Source organism: Aethalodelphis obliquidens, unplaced genomic scaffold, assembly GCF_003676395.1.
Source record: "Aethalodelphis obliquidens isolate GAN/ISIS:26980383/991018 unplaced genomic scaffold, ASM367639v1 scaffold20, whole genome shotgun sequence".
Taxonomy (NCBI): Eukaryota; Metazoa; Chordata; class Mammalia; order Artiodactyla; family Delphinidae; genus Aethalodelphis; species Aethalodelphis obliquidens.
The window spans coordinates 1,680,501-1,708,078 of record NW_020837964.1 but is presented as its reverse complement, the minus strand read 5'-3'; the positions used below and the strand labels follow the sequence as shown (position 1 = coordinate 1,708,078).

At 54.7% G+C, this 27,578-nt stretch overlaps 1 protein-coding gene across 1 annotated transcript; it reads right to left on the bottom strand.

The window, feature by feature from the left end:
* On the bottom strand, positions 1-27,578 carry CA5A (carbonic anhydrase 5A). The gene is made up of 7 exons (XM_027119018.1): positions 27,418-27,578; positions 25,443-25,640; positions 11,882-12,000; positions 9,649-9,744; positions 9,457-9,519; positions 4,234-4,389; positions 1-418 (listed from the first exon to the last, which is right to left on the bottom strand). Exons 1-7 carry the CDS (start codon positions 27,572-27,574, stop codon positions 200-202), a joined length of 1,008 nt encoding a protein of 335 aa, XP_026974819.1. The 5' UTR covers positions 27,575-27,578; the 3' UTR covers positions 1-199.

Here is a 27,578-nt window from a genome sequence, read left to right as displayed (position 1 = left end):
CATGCATGTGGGATCTAGTTCCCCGACCAGGGATCGAACCCAGGCCACCTGTATTGGGAGCGTGGAGTCTTACCCACTGGACCACAGAAAGATTCCTGCTTAAGCTTCTTTGAAGTGATTCTTTTCCTTGCAACTGCAAAGTACACTGACTAAAACTGCGACCTCTTTCTCCATTTTTAATTTCAGAGGTTACATATGATCAGTACACGAAGCCTGGGAAACAATACTTTCTCCTGTTAAAGTCAGGTCTACCCGTTAGCTTGGATGTAGTGAATTTAGGATCCTGCACCGTCGTCAGTGGCTGGAAGGATGAACGGACCTCCCGCTTCATCAGGGGCTGCAGTGGGCGGTAGTTGTTCACCATCGTCTTCTCTTCTTCACCAAGTGCAGTAAACATGAGTGAGCGAAACGCGGCCAGCTGGAACGGAGAGCAAGCAGAGTAATCTGGCTGCAGCTGGGGCGTGAACCAGCTCCCATGTCCCTTGTGTCGTGTGTGGTCCCCTTGCATCCCTGAATCAGGGATGGCCCTGTATGACCAATGCAACATGGTGGAGGTGACCCCAATCTGGGTCAGAAAAGGCATGGCAGCTTCCACCTTGGCCTCCTGGACCACCTGCTCTGGGGAAGGCAGCCGCCGTGCTGCAATGACTCACAAGCAGCCCTCTGGAGAGGCCCACGTGGAGAGCAACTGAGGCTCCCAGCCAACAGCCAGTACAACTTGCCAGCCAGGTTGGGAATGAATCCTCCAGCCCCAGCTTTCAAATAACTGCAGCTGACATCTGACTGCAACTCCACAAGAGATAGATCCTCAGCCAGAACCACCTGAATTCTGACCCACAGCAACCCTGCGAGATAATAAATGATTATTGTTTTACTAAGCCACTAAATTTTGGAGCTATTTGTTACACGGCAATAGATAACTAGTTTATATACTATAAATGCTAATGTAACATTTGATTCACTTTGCACTCCAGGAACTAAGAGACCATTTTTTATGTATCATCACATCTGTTCTCGGAATATACTATGTGCTCTGTGAGAATAGCTTTCATGCTTAATTAAACCCAGAACTGGGATTATACCTGCATAGTGACCACCTATTGAGCAAGTCAGGTCTGCATGGCTGAGGGAGAGCCTCCTGGCGTTGTGTAGGGTGTGGACCATGCTCTTCCAGGCACTCAAGCATGGTGTGCCCACGCGTGTGCACCTGTTTTCACCACTTGTTGCCTCTCAGAAAAGCCTGCTTGGCAGGCCTGTCCCTGCCGTCCAGGGGGTGCACACACTACCTCTCCAGCCCCCTGGGAGGGTTGGGGGCTCTGCTCTGGATTTTGGTGTAATACTCACCCACCACTCTGCCTTATAACTATTGACTTACGTTTCTATTTTCCTGCTGGGTAGCAGTGCACAGAGACTATGGTCACTGCTCTGTCACCCCTCCATCCCTCCTGCTTGCCCACCTTCTCCTGCTACAACATCTGACATCTAATAAGTGTTTATTATGCATTTGTTGAGTGACAGAGGGGTCTTGGTGACAAGAGCCATTTTCTTTTCTTTTTTTTTTATTAAATTAATGTGTTTTTTTAAAGCCTTTTAAAAAATTAATTAATTTTTGTTTTTGGCTGCATTGGGTCTTCGTTGTTGTACACGGGCTTTCTCTAGTTGTGGTAAGTGGGGGCTACTCTTCCTTGCAGTGCGCGGGCTTCTCATGGCAGTGGCTTCTCTTGTGGTGGAGCATGAGCTCTAGGTGCGTGGGCTTCAGAAGTTGTGGCAAACGGGCTCAGTAGTTGTGGCTCGCGGGCTGTAGAGAGCAGGCTCGGTAGTTGCTCCGGGGCATGTGGGATCTTCCCAGACCAGGGCTGGAACCCGTGTCCCCTGCATTGGCAGGCGGATTCTTAACCACTGTGCCACCAGGGAAGTCCCAGCAAGGGACATTTTCAACCACGTCTGTAACAGTTCTGGTTTGGGGGAAGGGTGGGTGACGTGCACCCACATTCCACCTTCAGCCTTTCAAAACAAATAGCATCATCCCATGACTTTATTTTATTTTTAAAATTTATTTATTTTATTTATTTATTTTTGGCTGCATTGGGTCTTCGTTGCTTCATGCAGGCTTTCTCTAGTTGAGGTGCGTGGGCTTCTCATTGTGGTGGTTTCTCTTGTTGTGGAGCACAGGCTCTAGGCGCATGGGCTTCAGTAGTTGTGGCTCGCAGGCTCTAGAGTGCAGGCTCAGGAGCTGTGGTGCACGGGCCTAGCTGCTCCATGGCATGTGGGATCATCCCAGACCAGGGCTCTAACCCGTGTCCCCTGCATTGGCAGGCGGATTCTTAACCACTGTGCCACCAGGGAAGCCCCATCCCATGACTTTAAAATTAGAGGCTGCGGACTTCCCTGGTGGCACAGTGGTTGGAAATCTGCCTGCCAATGCAGGGGACACAGGTTTGAGCCCTGGTCTGGGAGGATCCCACATGCCGCGGAGCAGCTAGGCCCGTGCGCCACAACTACTGAGCCTGCGTGCCACAACTACTGAGGCCCACACGCCTAGAGCCCATGCCCCGCAACAAGAGAAGCCACTGTAATGAGAAGCCCGTGCACCGCAACGAAGAGTAGCCCCACTCACCGCAACTAGAGAAAGCCCGCGCGCAGCAACAAGGACCCAATGCAGCCAAAAATAAATAAATAAAACAGAGAAATTCATTTTAAAAAATAAAATAAAATTAGAGGCTGTTTCACAGAACTGAAAGGCTGGAAGGACTTCCAAGGACTCATCAAGAGCCCTCAGAAAACACAGAGCTGAAGGCGAGGTGATGAATGCTGCTGTGATCGATTAGAAATGTCTGTCCTGGGCAGAGGATGGGACAGTGGAGCATGCTTGCTGCTTATCTGTCATCCCTAAACTGTGCCCTAGACAGACTTCCTCTAGATTCTGGAGATTTCCAGAGAAAAAGATACTTTAACTTTTTAAAAAGTATATAAGTAATATCTACTTATTTTAGAAAAAATAGAATACTTAAATAAGGATGAGAAAGAAAATAAGAACCACTGCAGATCTGTGACCATAGGACAACCAGGATTAACTTTTAGGTGCACATCTGTGTGACAGCTTAGGGCATTGCTCAGCAAATAGACACTCACCTCCTCCCTGCCCCACTGGCGTTGGCCTGGCCATCATAACTTGCTTTGACCAACAGGATGTGAGCGGGCGTGATGCAAGCAGACGCTGTAAATGTGCATGTGCGGTTTGGCTTGTCTTTTGCATTTCTGTCACATGCCATGAAATCCAGCCCTGGGTGGCCACTGGTCCAAGAAGCATGAGAGACACTGGACCCAACCCAACCCCTAACGATGGCCTAAAACAGATTCTCCCAGCTCCCAGAGACCCTTGAGCAGGAAAATAAATGCTTATTATTAGTCATTGAGTTTTGGGGTGGTTTGTTACACAGCATTTTGTAGCAATAGCTGACTAATACAATCCTTCTGGAATTTTCTCTGGGCACTTATAGTTCCATAACTTCTTAGCACAGCATGAGAGAAAACCCTCTGCGGTCTTGATTTCCTACTGCTCTATCAGCCAAAGAAGCAGAACAGACTCTAAAAGCTTCTCTTCTCCCTCAGTGACCCCACTTCTTTCACGGCTCTCCAGCATTTATCTATGACATCCCTTTCTTAGTTAAGTTATTCATCTAAAACACCCACGGAGGTCCCAATATGGGCAAGGACCCGTGTCCCAATTATGTCACTTCTGTTCTTTAAAGTCGCCTTACCCCAACGAAGACCAAAGAGCAAGTACTGGCCTTGTCCAAGCATTTTTCATCGGGGAGACTCTCCATGTCTGAGGCTGACCACTAAGATTAGAAGGTGCTGAATATAACTGTCCCGCCTCAGTTCCCTCCCTTCACCCCACCTTCCCTCCCTGTCTCTCTGTGTCTCTGTCTGTCTCTTTCTATCTCTGTCTCTCTGATTTTCTCTGTCTCTCTGTCTCTGTCTCCCTGTTTGTCTCTGTCTCTGTCTCCCTCTCACCACCAATATCTCAAGGTCAGAAGACCTGTGATATGGGGAACTTCTGTTCACTCCCCAAGAGCTCCTGTTTCAACTGGAAGATTCTTCTTGTGCAGGAACATCTATAAGGTACCAAAGCACGAAACTCCAGGATGCTTGTTCACGCTATCTTAGCAAAGCCACCAAACCGGAGGAATTCCCGTGCAGTTCTGTGCGCTGGATACAGGCGCCACTCACCTGGTCCTGAGCCACCTCAGTGGGCTTCTTGTGGATGATCCAGGTGACCGACTCAGAGAGCGGAGGCGTGGTCAGGGAGCCCGGATACGTCCAGTAGTCCCGGCAGGCGGGCAGCAGGCAGGAGGGCTGGAAGGGGCCCAGGGCCGCCCGCGCATCCTGGGGGAGGAGACCGCAGGCTCTCAGGTGGGTGGAGGAGGCCGGGGAGGGGGCGCCACGCTTGGCTTTATCTCAGCGATGTGGCCTGGAGGGGAGCATGTCTCCGAGATAAAGGCTGTGGTCGCGGTTGTCACGTTTGGAAACCGTAACAAGAGAATGTGGCCCTTCCACGCTGAGCAGGGAGGCCCACCGCAGGCTTGTAGTTTTTCTTTTAAGGCTACTCATTTTTGTATACCTTGGCTGTGAAAATATCACACTTTTAAAAGCTGACATCAAATAACATACACAGCATACAATTTACCATTTTAACCATTTTAAAATATACAGTTCAGTGGTGTTAAGTACCTTCACATTGTTGTGCAAACATCACCACATCCGTCTCCAGAATTTTCTCATCTTCCCAAACTGAGGCTCTGTCCCCATTAAATACCAGCTCCACATCTCCTCCCCCCGGCCCCCAGCACCCGCCCTTCTACTTTCTGTCTGTATGGATCTAACTCCTCTAGGGACCTCGTATAAATGGAATAATACAGGATCTGTCCTTTTGTGACTGGCGTATCTCACTCAGCACAATATCTTCAAGGTCCATCCATGTTGTAGCCTAGGTCAGAATCTCCCCCCTTTTTAAGACTGAGTAATATTCCACTGTGTGGACGGACCGCATTTAGTTTATCCATCAGCCACCGATGGACACTTGGGTGGCTTCCACCTCTTGGCTGTTGTGAATAAGCTGCTATGAACATGGGTGTGCAAACATCTCTTCGAGACCCTGCTTTTAATGATTTGGGGGATACACCCAGAAGTCGAAATGCTGGATCCCACGGTAATTCTATGTTTAATTTTTTGAGGGACCACCACACTGTTTTCTATAGCGGCTGCACCAGAAAACATTACACTTTTAAGACAGCTGATCCTCTCTTTGGCAGACCTCCCCAGCGTGAGAGCCATGGCAATTACAAACGCGCAGGGGGACGCCCTGCACTGGCCGAATTCCCTGACTCGTGCCAGAATTTTCCTTCTCATCAGCGAGGGGTGGGACTGATGGACTGGGTCAGCCCAGCTCTCCAGGCTGCTCCGTCAGCACGTGTCCTGCTTGGGAGCCCCATGTTCAGAACCCAGGTTTGCTTCATTTCCATGCTCTAGAGGAGCATAGGGAGAAACCTGCCTCTCAGCTCCTCATGACCCTGATGGGGTCCCACCATCACTCACTCACTCAGAGCTATTCTCAAGCACCCACAGTAAACCTGACTCTATCTGAGGTGCTGGGGCTACAGGACAGACAAACTACCCACTTTCGTGGAACTCACTTTACTGGAGGAGAGCAGACGGCACCCGGAACAAATAAGTAGAACATCTAGTAGTTTACACAGTGGTAAATGTGATGGGGAAAAATAAGGTAGGGCAGTGAAGTAAGAGATGTGGCGAGTACAGGCTGGTGTTTTAGGAGGGGTGGCCCTGAAGGCCTCCCTGGGAAGGTGACGTCTGAACAAAGACACGGAGGAGGTGAAGGGGAGGAGATTTCTCCGCAGCAACGGCCAGTGCAAAGGCCCCGAGGCAGGGTCTGGCTTGATGGGCTGGGGGATCAGCAGAGAGGCCGCAGGGCTGGAATGAGCACGAGACGCGGAAGTGATTAAAAGAGATGCGGGGGGGTTCCCTGGTGGCGCACTGGTTGAGAATCCACCTGCCAATGCAGGAGACACGGGTTCGAGCCCTGGTCCGGGAAGATCCCACATGCCGCGGAGCAACTAGGCCCGTGCGCCACAACTACTGAGCCTGCTCTCTAGAGCCCGTGAGCCACAACTACTGAGCCCATGTACCACAACTACGGAAGCCCGCACACCTAGAGCCCGTGCCTCACAACAAGAGAAGCCACCGCAATGCAAAGCCCGCGCACATGAATGAAGAGTAGCCCCCTCTCGCCACAACTAGAGAAAACCCAGGCACAGCAACAAAGACCCAACACAGCCAAAAAATAAATAATAAATAAATAAATTTATTTTTTAATAAAACGAGAGAGATGGGAGGGGGGAGGTGGGGACACCCTGCTTCTGCCCAGGGCTGGGGACCCCCGTAGAAACCCACCGACAGAGGCAGGGGCTGGGGGGCTGCTCTCTGGATGCTGTGGACAGAAAGCAGGGCCTCTTGGCTGGTCTCTGCCTCGGTGGAAGCAAAGCTCCTGGACAGCTTCTGCTCAGAGGGGAAAGGCTCAGAGAGGTCCCTCGGGTGGACGGGCCCAGGACGGGGCCTCCACCCGCCCCCCCGTGAAGTTAGCGAGCTGAAAGGCTGAGGGGGCAGCCCTGGGAGAAGCAGGACACCAACCAGTGCCCAGCCGGAGCGGAGCCTGAACCAGGGGCCCAGCCGCGTGCGGGGCAAGCTGGGAGGCAGTCAGCACGAGGCACCTGTTCTCGGGTCCCCGAGGAAGGAGGCTCCCTGCTGCTGGGTGCCCCTCCCCCCGGCCCTCAAAGGCAAAAGCAAGGAGCCGCTGACGGCTTGTCCCCGGTCGCTGACTCACCGCTCAGCCACGGGGAGGTGGTGTTTAAGTTTCTGGCAGCTGGAAGCGGGTACCTTGACTCTCTGCCAGATGGTCGCCAAGCACCTCGTGCCGGGCTCCACCTGTCACCAGTGTCTAGTTGACGGCTTAAAACGGCATGACTGAAACACGCTTCCCAAAGTGTGGCGCCCGCCCACCTGAAGTGCAGATTCTGTGGCTGTTCGTATATTCACAGACGGCCACGCGAACCCTCAGCACTGCCGCTTCTAGAACATGTTCGTGACCTCAGAACAGAACTCCAGAAGAAGAGAGCCCCAGTAAACACTCTTTAGCCGTCATTCCCCCTAACCCACCCACCTGCCCTCACCCTGCCACAGGCCCCACCCATCTGCACATTCTGGAAGTTTCTTAGAAATGGAATCATCTGCGTCTGGCTTCTTTCACTCAGAATGATGCCTTCAAAAGCCGTCTCTGTTGTAGCAGGTGTCAGAGCTCCATTCCTTTTTATGGCTGATTAATATTCCACCGTGTGGTCTACTCAACTCTTGAAGGACACAGGTCACATACGCACATGGGACAAGATGCAGAAAGTACCTGCGGGTGTGCGGCGACAGGTAAATGCCCCTCCTGCCCCCCGACGCCAGCCCCATAGGCACTGACGTGCCAGACGTCCTCTGAGGCTCTCACCTTGGATTTTCAGAACCAGCCTTTACGTCTGTTTCATGATAAAGAAAGAAAGATAAGCGCTTCCGAAAGCCACGTGATTAGATGGTGGCAAACCCAGATGCTACGGGATGTCTGTCCCATCCCACAGAGCTGGACACCACAGAGGTGCCTCCAAAGGCTGAACATTTTAAAAATCAACCCAGACATCGGGGGAACCCAGGAAGGAGCACAGACTGTGACAAATGACTTGAGCCGCTCACCCTCCCGGCCCACGGGACACAGACCCCTGCCCGCTGAGGCGGGACCTTACTCTCTTCAGATTCTAACTCTTATTCTTCTGGTGGGGAAACTGAGGCCCAGGGAGCAGCATCAGGACCAGAACTGGGCCCAGCAGCTTCCTCCATCCCCTGCCAACACCGTTCCTCCTGCAAGTTTGCCCAGAGCCTTCGGGGAAGCAAAGAGACCCCTTAGCACATAGCACCTCATAGCAGCTCTTTCTTTCCCACCAAGCGGTGGAGACCATGCCCTGAGGGGGTGGCTGCCACCAGGGAAATGTCCAGGTTTACTCTGGCTGTGGACCAGGGAGATGAATGCTCCCAGCACCTAGACCTTGCTGAGTTCCTGAGCTGGCAGACGGGGCAACGGGGGCGGTGATCTGGTCTGGTCCCAGGAGGTCAACATCAAGGGGCGGGTGCCACACAGATCAAACAGCCCCTGTGAGGCTGCCGAGGAAGGGCTGGCCCCCATCTCCCATCTGGAGCCGCTCTCGCCATTGTTAAGACAGGTCGGAGACCCACCCGTCCCCACGTCCAAGGACCACGGGTGACTCCTGCCCTCGGAATTCTTTTGTTTGGTGCTGAACAAATAAACTGCAGTTTTCAGGAATTTCCATTTCGCCATCAAAGCCCTCTCTCAGCTGATACTGGAGAAAAGCTACCTTGCTGGCCTTGCTGTCTTTCGGAGTTATGCTAAGTGCAGCCAGGTGTGCAGGGGAGCTGGGCAGGATGGGTGCGTCTGCAGGACCCCTTGCCCCATCTCCCTGTTCTCCCAGGATGGGGCTGACCCTAAGGATACCAGGTGGCTTGCAGGTGGACATTCTTAAATGTCGATAGTTGAGAATTTATTTCAATTGGTTTTATATTTTTTATTATTTTTAAAATATTTATTTATTTTTGGCTGCGTTGGTTCTTCGTTGCTGCGCGCGGGCTCTCTCTAGTTGCGGCGAGCAGGGGCTACGCTTCGTCACGGTGCACGGCCTTCTCATTGCGGTGGCTTCTCTTGTGGAGCACGGGCTGTAGGCACGTGGGCTTCAGTAGTTACAGCACGTGGGATCAGTAGCTGTGGCTCGCGGGCTCTAGAGCACAGGCTCAGTAGTTGTGGCGCACGGGCTTAGTTGCCCCGTGGCATCTTCCCAGACCGGGGCTCGAACCCGTGTCCCCTGCATTGGCAGGTGGATTCTTAACCCCTGTGCTACCAGGGAAGTCCACATTTCAATTGGTTTTAAAACAAACATTATTGCAAACGGATGCTCTTGCCTGGGACAAGGCTAAAGATTTTTAAAAAGTGGATCACTTTCATAAAAAGTACTAAGTAACTAATAGTACCCCAGGTGGGTAGACAGGCAAAAACCTCCAGGATGCTGCCTGAATGGCCGAATGTTGGGAAACCCCATTACGCTGAGGAGGGAGGGCCCGAGAATTGCAGGAACACCTCGAAGTCGGTGAGCCAACTCGAGACACACCTGGAATCAGCTCCAGGGAGTCCCAGTTCCAGAACTGGACTCAGACCCTCTCTGCAACGCTCTTTCCACCCAACTGGTTCCTTTTTTTGGCTATTTTTTTGGTGAAGTAGTCATCACTCTAAGCAATGTCGCTTTTCCAATTATGTTGATTTCAAAATACGTAGCTTACCTTGTGTTTTATGTCCGGCAAGACTGCCACCAGCTTCTGCAGCGCCTCATGGCGGGCCCCCAGCTGCACAGCGCGGCACGCCGAGCCGTCACGTGACAGGGCAGGGGACAGGGTGACAAGCACACGTCACTCTAAGCTGACCTTGTTTAGAGAGCAGATCTGACGAGGAGAGCTGCGCCCCAGCAGGCTTACCTTTAAAAACACGCCTACCACCGCCAAGCCGTCCTCTCCCATCACGGCTTCTGTGTAGTTTTGGTATTTCACAGCGTTCCAGTGAACTAGATGCAGCTGGAACCCAGAAGAAGAGAATTCCCTCCATCACCACGGAGCCGAGAGAGCTTAACTCGCCGCTCCTCCCTCCGTGTGGCTGACACGTGCCCGAGTTATGCTTTTAATGAATCCGCGGCTGCAGGCCGGTTCCCCCAGCCAAAGCTCGCGCGAACCCCAGAAAGCAGGGCCTCGGCATTTCTAGGGGAGAGGAGGGAGGCTCGCTTTAAGTTTGTCAAACAGAAGTGGGTGGTGGGATTGTTTGCTGCTGCTCGGATAGCCCTGAATGAGGGCTGCCAGGTCAGATATGGGACTCTCAGTTAAATCTGGGTTTCAGATAGACAACGGATCATTTTGAACCTACGTACGCCCCCCAAATGGCATTTTTCTCCATCTGTCACCCTCCTCTGAACTTCACCTATGTCCTTTCTTCACACACCCTCCGCTGGTTTTCCTAAGTCCCAAATCAGCATCGCTACGGACCAGATGACAAGGATTTAAATCAGCGGGGAAACAGGCTGGCGGAACGGGCTTTCCTGGGCCCTGGTGAGTAAGAGGCAGCACCAGGACCCCTGGGTTCTCTGTGAGGGCACGTGGGCCGATGCTGCGTTTGGCTCAGAACCAGGAAGGGGCCTGGGTGTCTGTCCGCAGGTGCTGCTCCAGCACGCGTGGTGGTGGAGGCCTTTCTGAACGGTGACCCAGGTCGTGAGTCCACAAGGACTCGGCCCAGAAAGTCCTCCAGCCTCTCGTGGTCAGCAAGACCCTCCCCCGCGTGGCTGCGGGACTCCAGGGCCCGGGCGGCCCTGCCAGGGGGGTGGGGTCCACGTGGCTCCAGGTGGCACCTGTCAGCAAGTCTCAGTGCTCCTGGCCACGCACACCAGGGACCGTGAGTGTGGCGTGGCCTCCCCCTGCCCTCCCGTAGCTCACCTCAACCCCCCACCCACTGTCACGTGTGGTCTTCCAGAAGTAGGGACAGCTGGGCCTGAGGTCCCGCCCACAGCCTTCCTCTTTCATGGACCCCCACCTGTGGGGCTGGCCTGGCCTCCCAAACCCCACAGGAAAAGGCCCGCTCCAACATGGGCCGGAGGCACGGCCGGGACAGTCGGGCAGCCCCCGCCCACCTGGCTCACGGACAGCCCCTGGTGGGTTCCAAGCTCTGCCCCCTCTATTGGGGGGCAGCAGGCTCCTCTATTGCAAGAGCTGCTCACCAGAAACCGAGGTACAGGTGCACAGTTACTAAGAGGAATGAGGTTCACTGGAAGCAAGTGTGTTGCAAGCTTCTGTTCCTTCATTTTGGTCATATTTGTCAAAATGTGTGTAATTCTTACAATCAATGGAACTCCCTAATTACCAACTGTCCCCAGAGGCCACCTCTGGCCGTGCGATCGCAGTGATTTTCCCCTTCTGGTTTGACTGGACTGTCGGTCTATTTTAACCATGGTATTACTTCCGTAACAGTAGTGACAAGAACAGTCCAGAACTTGAAATACCTCTAAAATCCAGGTGGCTGGTGGGTGGACAGAGGTGCCAGAGTGAATTTGGCACACGTCAATCACAGGATCTGGGTGGTAACCTCACGGGTTCTCACTATACAGTTCTTTCATTTTTTTGGTAAGTTGGAAACATTTCGTAATAAAATATTGGGGGACACCAGTAAGGCACTACTTCCCACTCCATAACCACCCAAATCCAATTCCTGACCTTCATCTCTACTCCTTTTCTTTACTGACTCCCACTTGGAAATGTTGCAAATATCACTTTGTCTTAAGATAATTTCTACTGTAAAGATTTTCTGTTCTCAGTATAAGATCTTGAATGCCTCGAAGGACAGGAAGCTTCTCGCCTCTCATCGACCAGCAGCAAGCGCGTGGCTGAGCGAGAGCTAAGAGCACAGACGCTGCTCCTAAATCCCAGCTGCCTGACTTCGGCAAGTTACAATTCCACTCAGAGCCTGTCTCTTCTCCTGTTCGCTGAAAGCGCTAACAGTACCCTCCCCTTAGGAGAGTTGTAAGGTTGAATGCGTGGGGTGGCCAGTGGTTCTGGTTTGAGCACTAAGGGTCCCGTGTCCCAGGAAATCCATGCTGAGCAACCAGGATGCTTGATCACCTGACATCGAACCTGGCATACGGGAAGTCCCCACACATCAGCTGCTACGAACCTCTGCCGGGTACACGTGATCGTCCACCGTGTGCTCTGAGCCCCACTCGTTCACTGCTCCCCAGTGGAAGTGGAACTGTTTTAGTCTGTAGTGGTTCTCCAAGGGGCCGCCGCTGATCCCTGGAAGGTGAAGCAGTGGAAACAGTGTGTTAGTCTAGCTGCTCGACTGTGACACTGACTCCATTGGGCTTACTCCATTTTGCTCTCAAGAGACTGATGTTCCGCTGAAACCGCAAACTGAAACGTGGGGCCTTGTCTGCCCTGTCACCTGACCCCATCACCCGGTCCCGGCGGGCCCCCGGCAGCGCACAGGAAACACCTGAGTGATGCAGATGCCAGTGCCGCCACCTGGTGGCAGTAGGGGCCTCAGCCAATTGCAGGCGGCGAGAAGGCAAAGAAAAACCATTTCGGAGATGCGTGCCGTGCGGGTCCTATAAGATTTCCAGACCTTCCTTTAATTAAAAAAAAAAAAGAAAGAAAGAAAGAAAAGAAAAAAGAGATGTCTTTCGAATGAAAGAAGAGCAGATAAAATTCTATCACCAAATAATTTCATAAGCTAATAGGTAATGAGCAAGACGTTTAAATAAACAGATTCTGAGATATAAGGTACTACATTTTGGGGACTTCCCTGGTGGCGCAGCGGTTAAGACTCCGCGCTCCCAATGCAGGGGGCCCGGGTTCAATCCCTGGTCAGGGAACTAGATCCCACATGCATGCCGCAACGAAGAGTTCACATGCCACAACTAAGGAGGCTGCATGCTGCAACTAAGGAGCCCACCTGCTGCAGAAAAGACCTGGTGCAACCAAATTTTAAAAATATATAAATATTAAAAAATAATAATAAGGTGTAACATTTCCCACCAGGGCTGATCTCCAGGCAGCCCCTGCTCGGTCTAGCCTCACTGTATGACCACTTTCTAAGTCACCCTGAATTCCTGGTGAGGCATCCCCAAGAGCTGTTAGCGTGACGCACACAGGCTCATCATCCCTGAGCACCTGCTCTGAACTGTGGGATCATGGGCGCTGTCCCAAGAGGTCCAGGGCCATGGGTGGGAGCCTGCATTTGAATGAGCTCCTGGGGGGCCCTGACGCACAGGGTTTAGCCGGTCTTCCGGTCTTCAGCTGCACTTTGCTAACAGATTTCCACCACCAAGTGCTACAAACATAATGGTAACGGTTGGACATCCGCTTGTATTCGAGGTGAGCGTAGTGTGACATTGGGATCCTCGGACAGGGCTGGAGGACACTGGCACAGCGACGGCGTGAGTTCCCGGGGTGGGGGGAGGGGTGGGCGTTGCTTGCATCAGCTCCTCCATGCGGCAAAAGCAGGGACGACACTTAGTGACGTGACGGACGCTGCTGAAAGGGTCAAATACGACTGGTAGGGGTGCTTCTGCTTTGTTTTTGCCATTGAAGGTACTGGTAGCAGAAAGCAGTGAACTGTAAACTGGAAAAACAGATTCAGCCCATTATTCTGCCCTCGATCAAGTCATGAAGCTTCCCGCTGTCTGTCTTCACTTGAAAGCGTTGGTCTAGAATGTCGTTACGGGCATCTCGTCATGAGGCTCTATGGCTTTATTCTCCTGAACACCCACAAATTATATCTCACTTGAAAAACACACAGAGAAGTATCTCATCCCCCCGCAAGTCTAAAAAATCTGAGTAAATCACGAAGTCTGAGTCCACGGGTGTGGAGGAGCCATTCTGCAGGCAAGAAGCTGAGGTGGATAGAAAACCTCCCTGTTGGGTTCAAATCACAAGACTTTACTGGATTTTCTGTGAATGAGAATACAAGGGGGTGATTGTTTTCCTTTGAGGGGTGAGGATACATGAGCCTACTGACCTCTGTAGTTTTGTGTTGTTTTTGAATTTACTAAGAGAGGCTAAAGAGGTTGTCAGTGATCCCGGGCACGGGAGCCAGGATTCGAAGCCAGGTCTGACGCCCAAACCCGTGCCTGGAGTACAAAACATCATCTGAGGAAATTACAGAAGCTTGAAACACCAGCAGTGCCATCTTTGTGCCACTCCTGTCTGGCACTGTGTATCATGCTGGACGGGGAGGTGGGAGCCCTGGCCAGCAGACACCTGGAACCGCCAGAATGCACTGACTAGTGCGTTTGCTGTGTGACCTCGAGCAAGTGGATCAGCCTATCAGAGCCTCAGCTGTCCCACCTGTGAAATGAGCAGTGCTGGCAGGATGGCCTCATAAAGTGCAGTCAGACGGTGATGACAATGATGGTGGTGACCACACGCCACGTAACTTTTCGGGGACTGGGCTCTCCTTCATGTAATAACAAAGCAAGGATTCCTAGCTAGGTGGTCCTGGTGGTCCCTCCCAGCTCAAGCATCTGAGGACTCTGATGTGTAGACACCACACAACGTCTCCAGAAAGAGCGACACCAACTGCACGAGGCAAAACCCCACCACCAGCTGGGTGTCGGGCAGACCCCGCCAAAAATAACCTCGTAGAAAAACCACTCCCAACTGTGGCCACCAACAGAGCAGGGGAGGGGAGGGGGCCGGGCACGAGCATCGCCCCCGCCTCCGGCAGGTGAAGACTTTCCCAGGGTCACCCTCAGGGCAGGCCTGGAGCCCAGGGACCAGGGCCCCACGCTCTCCCCGCATCCAGCTGCCCCCAGAATTCTCCGAGAAGCAGCCTCTCGCAGGGGGACTCCCTCCTGTCTTCTTCCCAAAGACAGCTGCCCGTTGAAGGAAGAGAATGTGGACGGAGGTCAGCTTTGGAATCGGGCCTGCAGGGAGGAAGGTTCCTCTCGGTGGGGCCTCTCCTTCCGGCTGCAGGCTGACACCTGGTCGTACGTAAGCGGGCGGGGGCTTTGCTTGAGCTGGGACCAAGCAAACTCACAGCAAAACCCGCAGGCTGCTGCCCCTCGCCAGCTCTGTGACCTGCAGATGCAGATAAGGAGGAAAGCACAGCTCGAGCATCTCAGGGGGGAAGTGAAGAGGGAGGGGAGGCGTGGCCAGAGGAGCCCTGGTGCCACAGGCTGGGCTGCAGTGGCGCCCTGCGGCCGGTCGGTGGTGCACCCGGAACCGGGCACTGTGATGCCCTCAGCCTCCCTCCTTCAAAGGCATTTCAGGAGAGAAACAGCGTCAACTGTACAGGAGCTGCTTGGGTACAAGCTCGGGCATCAGACTTGCACATCTCGAGCATCTTTCAAGTCAGGGACAGAAGACTCTCTGGAACGACGTCTCTAAAATGAGATGGATGGGCAAAGACAGCCACTAGCCGAGTGCCAGCGTCTCTGCTGAAAAACCGGAGAACGGTGCCCCGTTTCTGCAGGTGGTCGGGGGTGCGCTCTGGGTCGGTGCTGGCGCCATCGCCTCCGAACGCGGCGATCTCGGTCCGGTTACTAAACTGTTCCCAGCCTCAGTTTCCCCGCCTGTAAAATGGGGAGGGTCCTAGCACCTACTCCATGGGACGTTGCCAGGATTCAATGCAAAGTTCTCAGCAGAATGCCCGGTATTCTGGAAGCACCCAAAGGACGAAAGCCGGCAGCCATGGCACGTCTGTGCGACGGGATGAGTACAGGGTCTCATCTGCTCTCACGGGTCAGCAACTCCTGCGTCCCCGGCACTGTGCACCCACATCTGTCGGTGCCCGTGATCGCCAGCGCCTTGTGGACCGTCAGCATGAGCTCTGAGTGTACTAACTGACAAGCCAGCGTTCACCCAGTGCCCGCTACACGCTAGGCATCGTGCAAAGCACCCTACCTTCCCCAGGGACCGCCCCTCACAGTGACCCTGCAAGCAGCTACTACTGGCCCAATTTTGAGATGAGGAAACTGAGACTCAGAGGGGTCCATCACCTGCCCCAGGTCCCCCAGCAACTCCACCCCAGGCCTGCTTGGGTCCAGCCCCTCGACTTTCGTGGCAGGGTTCAAGCCAAACGCTCGCCTTTTCCCGCCAGGAAAGTTAGGAGTCCAGCTTAAGGCGGCTGCCCCGGATAAAATAATCTGTGACCTTTCATAATGACCAGCGTCAGAGTCATTCCCTTCCCTGGTGGCGCAGTGGTTAAGAATTCACCTGCCAATGCAGGGGACCCGGGTTCGAGCCCTGGTCCAGGAAGATCCCACGTGCTGCGGAGCAACTAAGCCCATGCACCACAACTACTGAGCCTGTGCTCTAGAGCCCGCGAGCCACAACTACTGAGCCCGTGCGCCACAACTACTGAAGCCTGCACGCCTAGAGCCCGTGCTCCCCAACAACAGAAGCCACTGCAATGAGAAGCCCGCGCACCACAACGAAGAGTAGCCCCCGCTCGCGGCAACTAGAGAAAGCCCGCGCGCAGCAACAAAGACCCAACGCAGCCAAAAATATATATATATTAATTAATTAATTAATTTTTAAAACAAAGAAAGAGAAAGAAAACAGGTGAGCCCAATTAGTGACAAGGGGGCCTTTAGCTCACCAGCCCCCAGACTCTGCCGTCCGCAGGGCTGTTCACAGACCAGAGGCCACGCATCCCCCTGGCAGTCTCTGGGAGCAGGTGTGTCACGACGTGTAACTGGGGAATTGCATCTCCGAGGACAGAGATGTTGGAGGCTGACTGCAAGCCCAGATCCTACTGTCTCTGTCCTCACAACAGCCGCTGATAACAGCCGTCAACTTGTAGTTTGGTGCTTTGACCAGGATAAGCAGGCTGTTGGCAGGCATGGTTGTCTTAGGGCTTAAAATAAGTCCAAGAGCAGGTTGACATGTTCTAATTAATCCAAACTGCAAATGACTCGATGGTGCCGAGGAGCAGCCTGTTCTTGGTGCCCCTCCAGGATTTAACCAACGTTCCCTCCGACACTCTACGCACAAGCGCAAAGGCTCTCCGTGCGTTCTCTGGATTAGGGAGGTCTTTGTCATTCTCTCCAGGAAAGCGGGAGCCACAGCTGGCGGCCAGTGCACTGGTGGTGCCTGAGGGGCACGACCCCACCCGCAGTACCCCAAAATCCAGAAATGAAGGAGGTCAGATTGCTTTTGGGGAGCTAACCTCTGGGACCACCACACATCGGCTCTGGGTTTGAAGCCAGGCACACGTGAGCACAGATCCTGGTTTCAGGCGGCGTGTCCCACACGGTGGTCCTATCTCTCTGGACCTCAGGCCTGAAGTCTGTAAAACGATAATGATGCCCCCAGGCCCATGAGAATGTGGCGAGTGCTTACCAAACGCCCCCTAGCACGGCCCCTGGCACCCAGGAGGAGCTCAACCAGTGGTAGGACCTTCTGTTATTACGACCGTATTCTGGTTATTATTACATCATGATCACCATCTCATCATCCCAGCAGAGGTCTGCAGTCACCGGAAATAGCCACCATTACTCCCAAGACAGGACCTGCGCGTAAAGACTTTGAGGGATAAATGTATCTTAAGAGAGTGTCCTTTAGAAGGGGCTCGGCCAGCCACAAAGCGTAAAGAGGAAAAACCATGCATTCATTCAACAAATATTCACTGAGTTCCTACGATGTGCCACAGCCGCGGCTAAATGTTGGGCGTGGAGAGGGTGACACGGGGCAGCCCTGCCCCTCCCGGAGCATGGACTTCCCAGGGGCAGGCAGGCGGTGAGTCGTGGACATGTGGGCAAGGACGGGGTGCTCTAGGGGGATCTGAGGGGTGCGGGGCATCAGAGAGGGCCTCCCCGAGGAAGTAGGGGTTCAGCTGAGCCGTAAGAGGGCAGAGGAGGGCCGGCTGTAGGCGGGAAGGGACAACAGGCAGAGAGGCCTGGAGGGACAGAGCAGGCCACTGTGATGGACCTGCGAAGGCCCCCAGTGGCGGGAGCGCAAGGTCAGCAGGGAGACGGGTCGGAGGGCACAGGGGCAGGTGCCGGCAGTGGCCACGTAGGGGAGCCAGCAGACTTTGAATGTTCCAGTCTTTAGAAATGGATGTCTGCCTAGAGAGGTGGGGTCTGGAGGCGACACTTGCATCCCCGTCCCTGACGTAGTCTATCCTTCAACGCACCTTTTCCTGCATTTCCTAACTTGAGATCTCCTTGAGAGCAGAGACTGCGTCTGGGGAGGTCCTGGGACCTAACGCGCCACCAGGCACAGCAGGGTGCTTACTGCGCGGCTGTATTGCAGATCTACAATCCTAGCTCCTTGCATGGAGCAGGAATGGCTAATTCCTGGGTGGTTTTGCGGAAGCAGTGGTGAGGGGCACTCCTGGCAATGGACGGAGGGAGAACGGGGTCACCACACTGGGTGCGACGGCGGGTAGGGATGTCACACGGTCCTACGAGCGTCCACCTTCCACCTCCCCACCGATGCCGGTAAGTGGGGTGTTTCTTCAGACAGCTGCCCACGACGCTGATGAGCCCCCAGGAGTGGTAGGGGTGTGTTGGCACCAGACGGGCCTCAGGCTTGCCCCGCAAGACTGGCAGCCCCCTTTCCGGGGCAGAAGAGCTGGTGGTTTAGGGAGATGCAGAGAGGGAGGACGAGAGGGAAGCTGCCGGGCTGGTCACGAGGACCCTGTGTCCATAAGGGAGCAGCAGTTGAAGCCAGGCCGGGGGAGGGAAGGTGCGATGCACTGGTGACTTTGGCCTGGCTGGGGTGTGGGGTCGGGGAGGGATTGACATGGATTCAGGGGCCGTCGGGGGAGGCGTGTTTTCCTGGGTGGGATTATCATTTCCACAGATTGGGTGAGGGGAAGCACACTCCACCCAACCTCCAAATCACACCTCTGCCCTCCAAGATACCCACGCCCAGAACCTGAGGGAAGAAACGGCGGATATACCAGGAATGAAGATGAAAACTATACGGTTTTAAGAATCAGAATGCCAATGAACGAATTTGCAGTGAAAACTGTCCCAGGAAACAAGCGTGGACGGAGCGGCCCCAGTCACCTTCCTGACGGCACAGGACTCCCTCCCGGAATGCATCCCCCTCTGCCACCCCCTTGCATTGTCTGGGAGGCACCAGCTCACGCCCACTGCAGGCCCCCCGCCTGACCCGTGGGGGAAGGGTCCCCCGGGCCCTGGGCCCTGCGTGGGATGATGCAGGGTCCTGGGAGATGGAAAGCAGTTCTGCTGCCACGTTCACGACCACCTCCCGGCCCCACCTCCAGCCCGCCTTTCCAGCAGGGACCCCCAAACTCTTCCGGCGTCTCCCTTTTGGCTTTCGTGCTGGAGTCAGTTTTCTTGGGTGAAGATTCCCCAACGGATGGACGTGAAGTCTGTGAACTTTAAAATCATACTGACCTGCAGTTACGCGTTCACTCCAGGAGCGAAGGCCGCTCACCGGGCCCTGCTGTGTACACCCGCTGCCGACTCCGTGAAGCTCACGCTCAGGACCCTGTCCCGGTGGCGCTGGGCGTCCTTATTAGTTGTCATTTAGAGGCTGAAAGGCCATTATTGGCCCCCCCTTTACAAACGGCTTAAAATCCACTTTGGTGTTGGCCCCCCCGTGACCTCTGTGCCCACTGGGTCCTTGAGAGTGAGTGACCCTTCGGGAAGGCTGCTCACAGCTCCAGGCTTGGAGTTTCCATTTTTCCTCCTTCGGCCGATGGATGGGGTCACCAACCACAGAGTCCTCCGTAGTCAGAGGAAGCCGGGCCGGGCCTGGCCGGCGCTGGGTTCCCTCCAGTGGGAGGCCTGAGAGGGGCACAGCTGTGTCTTGTTCTGTCTTATTTGGGAGGGGCCCCAGCAGGTGAAGCTAAGCTATCACTGAAACGCTCACTTCTCCTGGCTCAGAGGTAAGTGCTTCCCTCGGGCCTCTTATTAGAAGAAGGTGGGTGGGTGTCCGACCTCAGTGGACAGAGGAGACTGAGGGTCAGAGAGGTTAGGGAACGAGCTTATACTACCAGGCTGATAAGCTCTTTCTGCTGCAGAGCTGGGCCCTGACCACCATACCGTCCTCCCCGCCCCCTGAGCCCTTCAGGAGGAAGATGAGCCGCCCCCAGAGGAGGAGGGTCTAGCAGGGAAGGCGGCTCCCGCAGTCCATGCGGCTAAGTGGGCGGGGGGAGCAACATCTGAGCTCCTGGGACTCAGGCACTACAGTGCCAGCAAGACCTGGACTCCCAGCTTCTTTTCTTTTCTGTGGATGGCGGGGAGGGAGTGGGATTTGGAAAAAGCCCTGATCTGAATGTTGGAAACGGATGTCCTCTTCCCATGTATGGGCATATTAACCCATCTCTTGGAGTTACTGTGAGAATGAAATGCCTTCAAAAGTGTACCCTGAAAAAAAAAAAAAAAAGTGTACCCTGGGGCTTCCCTGGTGGCGCAGTGGTTGAGAGTCCGCCTGCCGACGCAGGGGACGCGGGTTCGTGCCCCGGTCCGGGAAGATCCCACATGCCGCGGAGCGGCTGGGCCCGTGAGCCATGGCCGCTGCGCCTGCGCGTCCGGAGCCTGTGCTCCGCAACGGGAGGGGCCGCAACAGTGAGAGGCCCGCGTACCGCAAAAAAAAAGTACCCTGATTTGCACATTGATTTGTCGTGTAACGGGCGCTCAAAAGCACCTGGCAGCAGTAACGACATCACTGCTCGTGGTAACCTAGGACCTGGCTCAGAGAACACAGGCGTCTCCTCAAGGAACAGCAGGATCTATCTGGGGCCTTTGGTCCTTGACCTTCCACCCCACTTTCTGCACCTACACTGCCCATCGGGTGGAAACGGCACTGTCACTCCTTGGGAAAAGGACCGCTCGGGTGCTGGGACAAGGGGGCCCCGTCTGTGACGGGTTTGCGGGGTGTGACCACGGGGTCTGTCTGGAGCCGGCGCTATGTCCCTTCTTGCTTCCTACCCTCTGCCAGCCCTTCCTTCCCTGCCCTTCAGTCTCACATTCCTCGGAAAGAGCCGCTGCCTTCGCCTCTGTTGTTCACGTCGTTGCTGCCGACCGGCCTTCATCTCTGAGCTCTCCTATCCCTCACCCGCTGGAACCCTAACGTCCTCAGTTCCCCGATCTGGTTTGCTCAGCCTTCCTGCGCTCACCTGTTGGTGTGGCCTGACCAAAGTGCTCACATACTGTGCAAAGTTACTTCTGCACCGCGCACCTTCTCCACCCACTTCCCTTCCTGCCGCCAAGGCTTTCCGTTTCTGTCAATGAATTTAAAAATAAAAATTATGGGAGTGTCTCACGATTCTCATTTTCTTACTGCAAAACTTATTCTTAGTTCTTCCCGTCTTTCAGCTGCATTTTCCATTTCCTTTGCTCCCGGCACCTTCCAATTTCCATTGGAGGTGAACAAAGAAGACAGAGAATCTGAACAGAGGCGGCTAGAGGCTGGAGATGGGCGTGGGTGGGTGGGGCATGTGAAACTGAGCAGGAGAGAAAGAAAGAGGAAACTGGGCTTTGGGGAAAATGACAAGTAAAGTAAAACCAGATTGGCCTGTGTGGACGTGAGCCCCAGGGGGATTATCCAAATAATTTATACGGCCAGGGAGAGACACCCAGAGAATTCGCTGGGTCTGTGGCAGGGCGGGGAGGGGCCCTTGGAACCCGACTGAGAACGTGCTGGAGGAGCGAAAACGCGGGGGTCAGGACCTGGTCGGCACAGAGGCCTGGCTGCAACAGGGCGCAAAGGCCTTGAATCTGAAAACGACCGGGATTGGGGGATGCCGGGGTCAGCTCAGGTTCAACCGCCAGGTGGGAGCTCCCAGGAGAGCACGGGGAGCGTGCCTCTCTCCTGGGGACCGTACCCCTGGGGTCCTCCCCTCTCGGTCCTCTCCTGCTCCAGGCGGGCTCAGCCTGTCACTGTGATGGCCTCACCCCACACGAGCGACCGGAGCTGGGCGACGGCCATCAGCCTGGGGCCAACACGGCGATGGTGGGGACAGAGGCGCCGCCCTTAGCGCCGCCCTACTGGGAAGCGGGCCCGTGCCGCAGCCCGCCCTTGTCGCCCCATTTGGGAAGCCCCCGCCTGCAACAAATCCCCCCAGAAGGAGGCAGAGCCGCAGGAGGGAGGATTCTGACCCGGCTGTGCCTGGACATGTCAGTGCACGGTTGACGCAGCAATGCGACGTGGGCTTTAGAATCAGCAGGAGTTGGGCCTGAACCGGACGCCCCCCGCCTCCCCTCCACCGTCACTCTCCCCGCCCCACCTGCAACCTCCGTTCCTCCTTACATAGAATGAGGATGGGGACTTCCCTGATGGTCCAGTGGTAAAGCATCTGCCTTCCAATGCAGGGGACGCGGGTTCAATCCCTGGTCAGGGAACTAAGATCCCACATGCCTCGGGGCAACCAAGCCCACTCGCCTCAGCTACTGAGCCCGAGCGCCTCAACTAGAGAGCCTGTGTGCCGCAAGCTACAGAGCCCACGTGCCCTGGAGCCCACGCACCCCAACTAGAGAAGAGAAGACCCACACGTCACCACTAGAGAGAAGCCCACGCGCCGCAACGAAAGATCCCGCGTGCCACAACTAAGACCCGACGCGGCCAAAAATAAATTAAATAATAAAATAAATCTTTAAAAAAAAAGAGAAGAATGAGGATGCTCATACCCTCCATAGCGGCATCTGTCTGTGCCGGGCTGTTGTTCATCCAACCGGGGTTCTTTTGAAAGGGAGTGTTTGCATGTCTGTCTGTCCAGCATACCTTCCCCCTTCTAGAAACAGCGCCACGATTTCCCCTGGACCAACACGTCCCTGGGTGTGTGATCTTGGTGGGGATCTTGGTCAGGGTGCTGGGTGTTCCGCCGACGAGGGGCAGGGTGACTCCAAGCTCAGCCACCAATCCTCTTCCCCTGGGACTCTGAATTAGTTTGTCAAACGTATCTTAACCCTACACATACAAAAGTCCAAAGTAACCTTCGAAGTTTTTCACATTTTTTGTTTTAAAGGAAAATGAACTTGTTACAGAGATATCGTAACTGAGAAGGACCCTATGGGGCCTTCCTGGGACAGACCTCTCCCCTAGATCCTCTGCTATACCTCCTCTCTGAAGTACCCAGATAATAGTATCTCATGCATATTTCCTGAGTTTTTCACATGCTAAAAACCACCACTAAATGAGGAAGAAATGAACTAATTGATGATCCTGAGCACATAGCCCCGGGACCTCCCAGAGCCATCAACCCATCAGAAAATGGCGCACCAGCTCATCACATCCCCTGGGACGCCCCTCCCTTTCCTGGCCTTTAAACAAGCTGTGCTGAAACTCTTCAGGGAGTTTGGGGTTTTTTGAGGGGCACGAGCCACCTGTCTCCTTGCCTGGCCCTGCAATAAACCTTTCTCTGCTCCACACTGCGACATTTCGGTACTGTCTGGCCTCATTGTCTGTCGGGCACATGAACTTGCATTCGGTAACAATGTCCGTAAGACCCTTGACTACACATAAAAATTATATAGGAAGAGTATAGATTCGATAGGAACGCATCTACATCCAAATCTGTTTTTCTCAAAATGACTAGTATATTCACACAACTATTAGCCAACCAATTAAAAGTCCAGGAACTATTATTCTTTATTCAATCTTATAAGTTGCTGTGTAAAATTTAAAAAAAATTAATATAAACCGTATTAAACCTGAAAGGACAATTTTAGTTGCTCCTTGGGAATTTGGGCTTGGAACAGATCAACAAAGGCAGAAAAAAAGTTGGCATGCTAAGTACATAAATGCATAAACCTTTGCTCCCCAGATCCCTGAGCTGGCCTGGTCCCTGTGCTTTTAAAGACGTGGTTAGGGGCTTCCCTGGTGGCCCAGTGGTAAAGAGTCCACCTTACAATGCAGGGGACGTGGGTTTGATCCCTGGTCAGGGAACTAAGATCCCACATGTTGAGGGGCAACTAAGCCCACGCGCCACAACTACTGACCTCACAGGCCTCAGCTACAGCCCACATGCTGCAAACCACAGAGCCCAAATGCCCTGGAGCCTGCGCGCCACAACTACAGAGAGAAAAACCCGCACGCCACAACTAGAGAGAAGCCTGCGTGCCAAACGATCCCACGTGCCACAGCTTAGACCCCACGCAGCCAAAAATAAATAAATAAATAATAAATCTTAAAAAAAAAAAAAAAGATCTGGTTAACATCCAACTTTCCCTTCTCTTCTTTGAGGTAATCTTATCCTTCCAAGAAGATGCTTTGGTTTGCGTCAACCAGAGTTGGGGTTCCTGTCCACTTGCCTTTGGCAAGCCCTACATGAGAAGCAACCCTGAGGGATACTGTGAGAGTCATTCCAGGCACGTAGGCTGTGCTCAGGAAACATGGGCTCCTTCTTACCTGTGAGATGAGGAAAGAGACCCCTGGAAACTCTGAGCCACGGTGTGCGTGAAGCACCTCACAGGGCCTGTCACAGGGAAAAAGGGCTCTCCATGCCATGCTGCAGCCATTGGTCCATCAGAGTTGGGGCGGCTCAGGCTGGGCCTCAGCTGCCGTCCAGTCCCTCTGCCTGACTCGTTTCTACCTTTAACTTTACATTCATTATTCATCCACCAGTTTACCGAGCACCTGCGGTGTCCAGGAGGAGTGATCCTGCCCTCGTGGAGTTTACATCCTCACTGGGGCCACGGGTTAGTGAACAAGACGACTGGGCATATGGGAGGAAGTGGATCGAGGGCTTTCCTGGAGAGGACCTGGGTTTGGGGGCTGTGTCTGGCGTCCCCAGGTTCTGTGGTTCCCTGAAACTCCCAGGACTCAGCGTAGAGTCATATGCACGGCTAAGACTCACCACGGCGAAAGGATGCAAGAGCAACAACGGCAGAGGGAGAGGGAGTGTCTGGAGGAGACCAGGTTTCCAGAGTCCTCTCTGGTGGTGTCATAAGCCACACCCTGAAACCCAGCAACGAGCTGTGACAACACGTGTGGAGTGCAGCCCACCAGGGTTGCCCATAGGAGACTCGGTGCCCAAGGTTCTCAGTGGGGGCTGGTCACGTAGGCACCCCCCGCCCGTTGCAAATTCCCGACTCTCAGAGGCAGAACAGAAAAAATTGAAAAAACACCAGATGGAATCCGGCAGCCAGTCCCCACAAGTAAAAGAGAAGTGGAAGGAAACTTCCCAAACCTGTAGAGTATCCACCCGGCACGGGTGAGGGTTCCCGCCAGTGAGGCTTTAACGAGATGGTGCGAGTACAGCCCTCGGCAGGACGCCGGGACCCGCCTCCCTGCCCACCGGCCCTGCAGCCCTCCGCCACTGGCAACACCCCCAGCCAGGCTCAGGCTCGTCCCTACTCCCCACTTTCCCCTCCCCTCTTCCTCCTGTAGCAGCTGGACATCAGCCAGGTCACTGCCCCGTCTCACTCTGAGCGAGGACCAGCGAGGTTCCCAGGCTCCGGACGCCCGGCCACCATCCTTCCTCCGTTCCTTCCAGAACTCCTCACCTCGGAGACTCTCTCCTCCACCCCACTCTGCTTTTCCCCTCTGAGTGCAGTGTACGTTTTATTAGCTCACTGTTTCTGCCTTCCAGCCCCTGGAATGTAACCCCCCAGGGAGGCCCTCACCGTTCAGAGTTTTGTCCCCAGTGACGTGTGACGTAGCTGGTCGGCATCACCGGCTTTAAGGTGAACATCACTCTGCCCGTCCCCACCGCCAGCCTCGGCCGTTCTCCGTGCCTCGTCCGCTTCTCTGCCGACCCCGTGACCCACTCTCCGGAGTGACAGGAGCAAAGGGCCCCGACCCCAGCTCAGGCTCACCTGACCCCTCGGTGGAGTCGTCGAATTCCACCTGGAAGAGGTAGCCGGTGTTCCAGACGTAGAGGCAGGCCGCCGAGTCGTAGGAGACCCTGAGGGGCTTCAGCCGGGGGTCGTAGACGCTGTCCTTCCAGCGGATGTTGATGGGGGACTGCCGAGCCCCCCTTGGCACCGAGGCCGGGCCCTTCCAGAAGGCATGCACTGGGGGCAGAGAGAGGGAAGAGGAGCCCCTGATGGTGCGTGGGCGCCGTTGCAGCCTCAGAGGGGGCGACAGAAACCTGCAAACGCGGTCCCAGAGGAGCCAGCACGGGGGAACCTGGCCCAACGTGGAGCCTGGGGCCACCAGACCCTCGGCCTCTTAACGCCGCCCCCGGTGGGCGGGGCCCTCGCGCCACCTCCTCCGCGGACCACGCCCAGGAACCGATTCCTTCCCGCTCTTGCGCTGCGCCGAGTTGGTTCTCATCTGTGGTCATTGTCACAGCGTGGTCACAGGGAGTCATGCCTGGGGGTCCAGCCCAGCCCCGGGGAGGCAGGCGGTGGAGGACTGTGGACTGGGGGGCTGCTACAGGTCTCAGAGAGCAGGAAACCAGAGTCCCAGGACCCACAGCAGACCCTGCGTGGAAGGGTCTGGAATAGAGGTCTTGTCACTCCCAACCCCCGCTCTTTCAGTTACCCAGCACGCAAGGTGGGGTCCGCGGACCAGCAGCCCCCCGGGGGCTTGCTAGAAATGCAGAACCTCAGGCCCCACCCAGACTCCTTGCAAGTTTCAAACCATAGAGAAGGGTCTGCACTCATGTAGAAAGACCCGCGCACCCCGATTCCCAGAGGCAGCTGCCTCTGGCTGGTTTAGAGCACAGCCTCTGGCGCTTTCCTCCAAGCTCACAGAAACATACACAGAGTTTTCCGAAAAAGCAAAAGTACTGCTCAGTACGAAGTGGGTCTTCACCTCGGTTTTCTTCACTTCACTGTGGACGTCTTCACAACTGTCTCTCAGCACCTGTCCCCTCCTTTATACTCCGTGACCATGAAGAGCATCAGGCCACGTGGACCGGAGTCCTGGCCCCACCACTCTGTGGCTCTGTGCCCCTCGGCAAGTTTCTTAACCTCTCTGAGCCTCAGTTTCATCACCTGTAAAAGGCGGATTACGATGGTACTTATCACACAGCGCTGGTGGGAGCATGAAACGAGAGGCTTAGAACAGCGGAAAGACGGGGATTTTGGCATCAGCCTCAGGTGTGGACCAACGGATTAATTGGGAAGAGCTAAGAGTGTTTGCCGAGAGCCCGGTGTGTGCCAGGCTTTGTGCTCACGTCGTTTCATCTTCAGGTGGCCCTGGGTGGCATTTCATCACCCCATTTTACAGACGAGGAGACTGAGGCTTGGGGAGGTGAAGCAACCCACCAGCTCTCACCTCTGACAAAAGTCACCAGTGCACACACCCCCGGAGACTGACTCCGAAGCCCAGGCTCTTCCAACCACCGAAACCTGGAAAGTGTGGAATACTGACGTCAGAGGTGAACTTAGTTGTCCATGCAGCCCCTGTATCTGACAGAGGAAGAATCTGAGGCCCAGAGAGAGGGAGGGATGAGTCCAAGGGCACAGAGCACCAAGGACACCGCCACCGGGACAAGGCTGACACAGGGCAGTCTCTGGACCGAGCTGGCTGCCGACCTATTTACCATGTTTGCTGAGATGTTCTCTGCTGGTGTTTGGAGCCCTAATGACTGGCAGCATGGCTTGTTCCGTGGGGGCTGTAATAACAGCTCGTCTTGGGGGGGCCCTTGCTACCTGCCTTGCTCTGAGCATCTCGCCTTCCTGATGGCCCTGGGAATCTGAGCTTAAGGACTGGCCCACGTCTCCCATGGGAAAGACAACGTGGAAATCTGAAGCCAAGCTGTCCGGCTCCGGACCGTCTCCCATTTTGAAATACACCATAAAATGAGACAAACAGCAAGTTGCATCTGGAAGCTCTACTTACAAGCATCATTCCTCTTTGTCTGTGCACAGGCGCCCTGAGAGCACCATCGCTCCAGCGTCAGCGGGTGATTGCGGAGGGTCCCGCACATCTGCTTGACCAGGACGGAGAGACCCGAGGCTTTCGGATGACCCCTGCCTGACCCCAGGAGCCTGAGCATCTTG

Coding starts and splice junctions, on each gene's coding strand:
- CA5A (XM_027119018.1), bottom strand. CDS start 27,574: ATGCTCAGGCTCCTGGGGTCAGGCAGGGGTCATCCGAAAGCCTCGGGT. Junction 12,001..25,442: donor CGACTCCACCGAGGGGTCAG/GTGAGCCTGAGC, acceptor TTCACCTTCCAG/GGATCAGCGGCGGCCCCTTG. Junction 9,520..9,648: donor TGGTAGGCGTGTTTTTAAAG/GTAAGCCTGCTG, acceptor CGCGCTGTGCAG/CTGGGGGCCCGCCATGAGGC.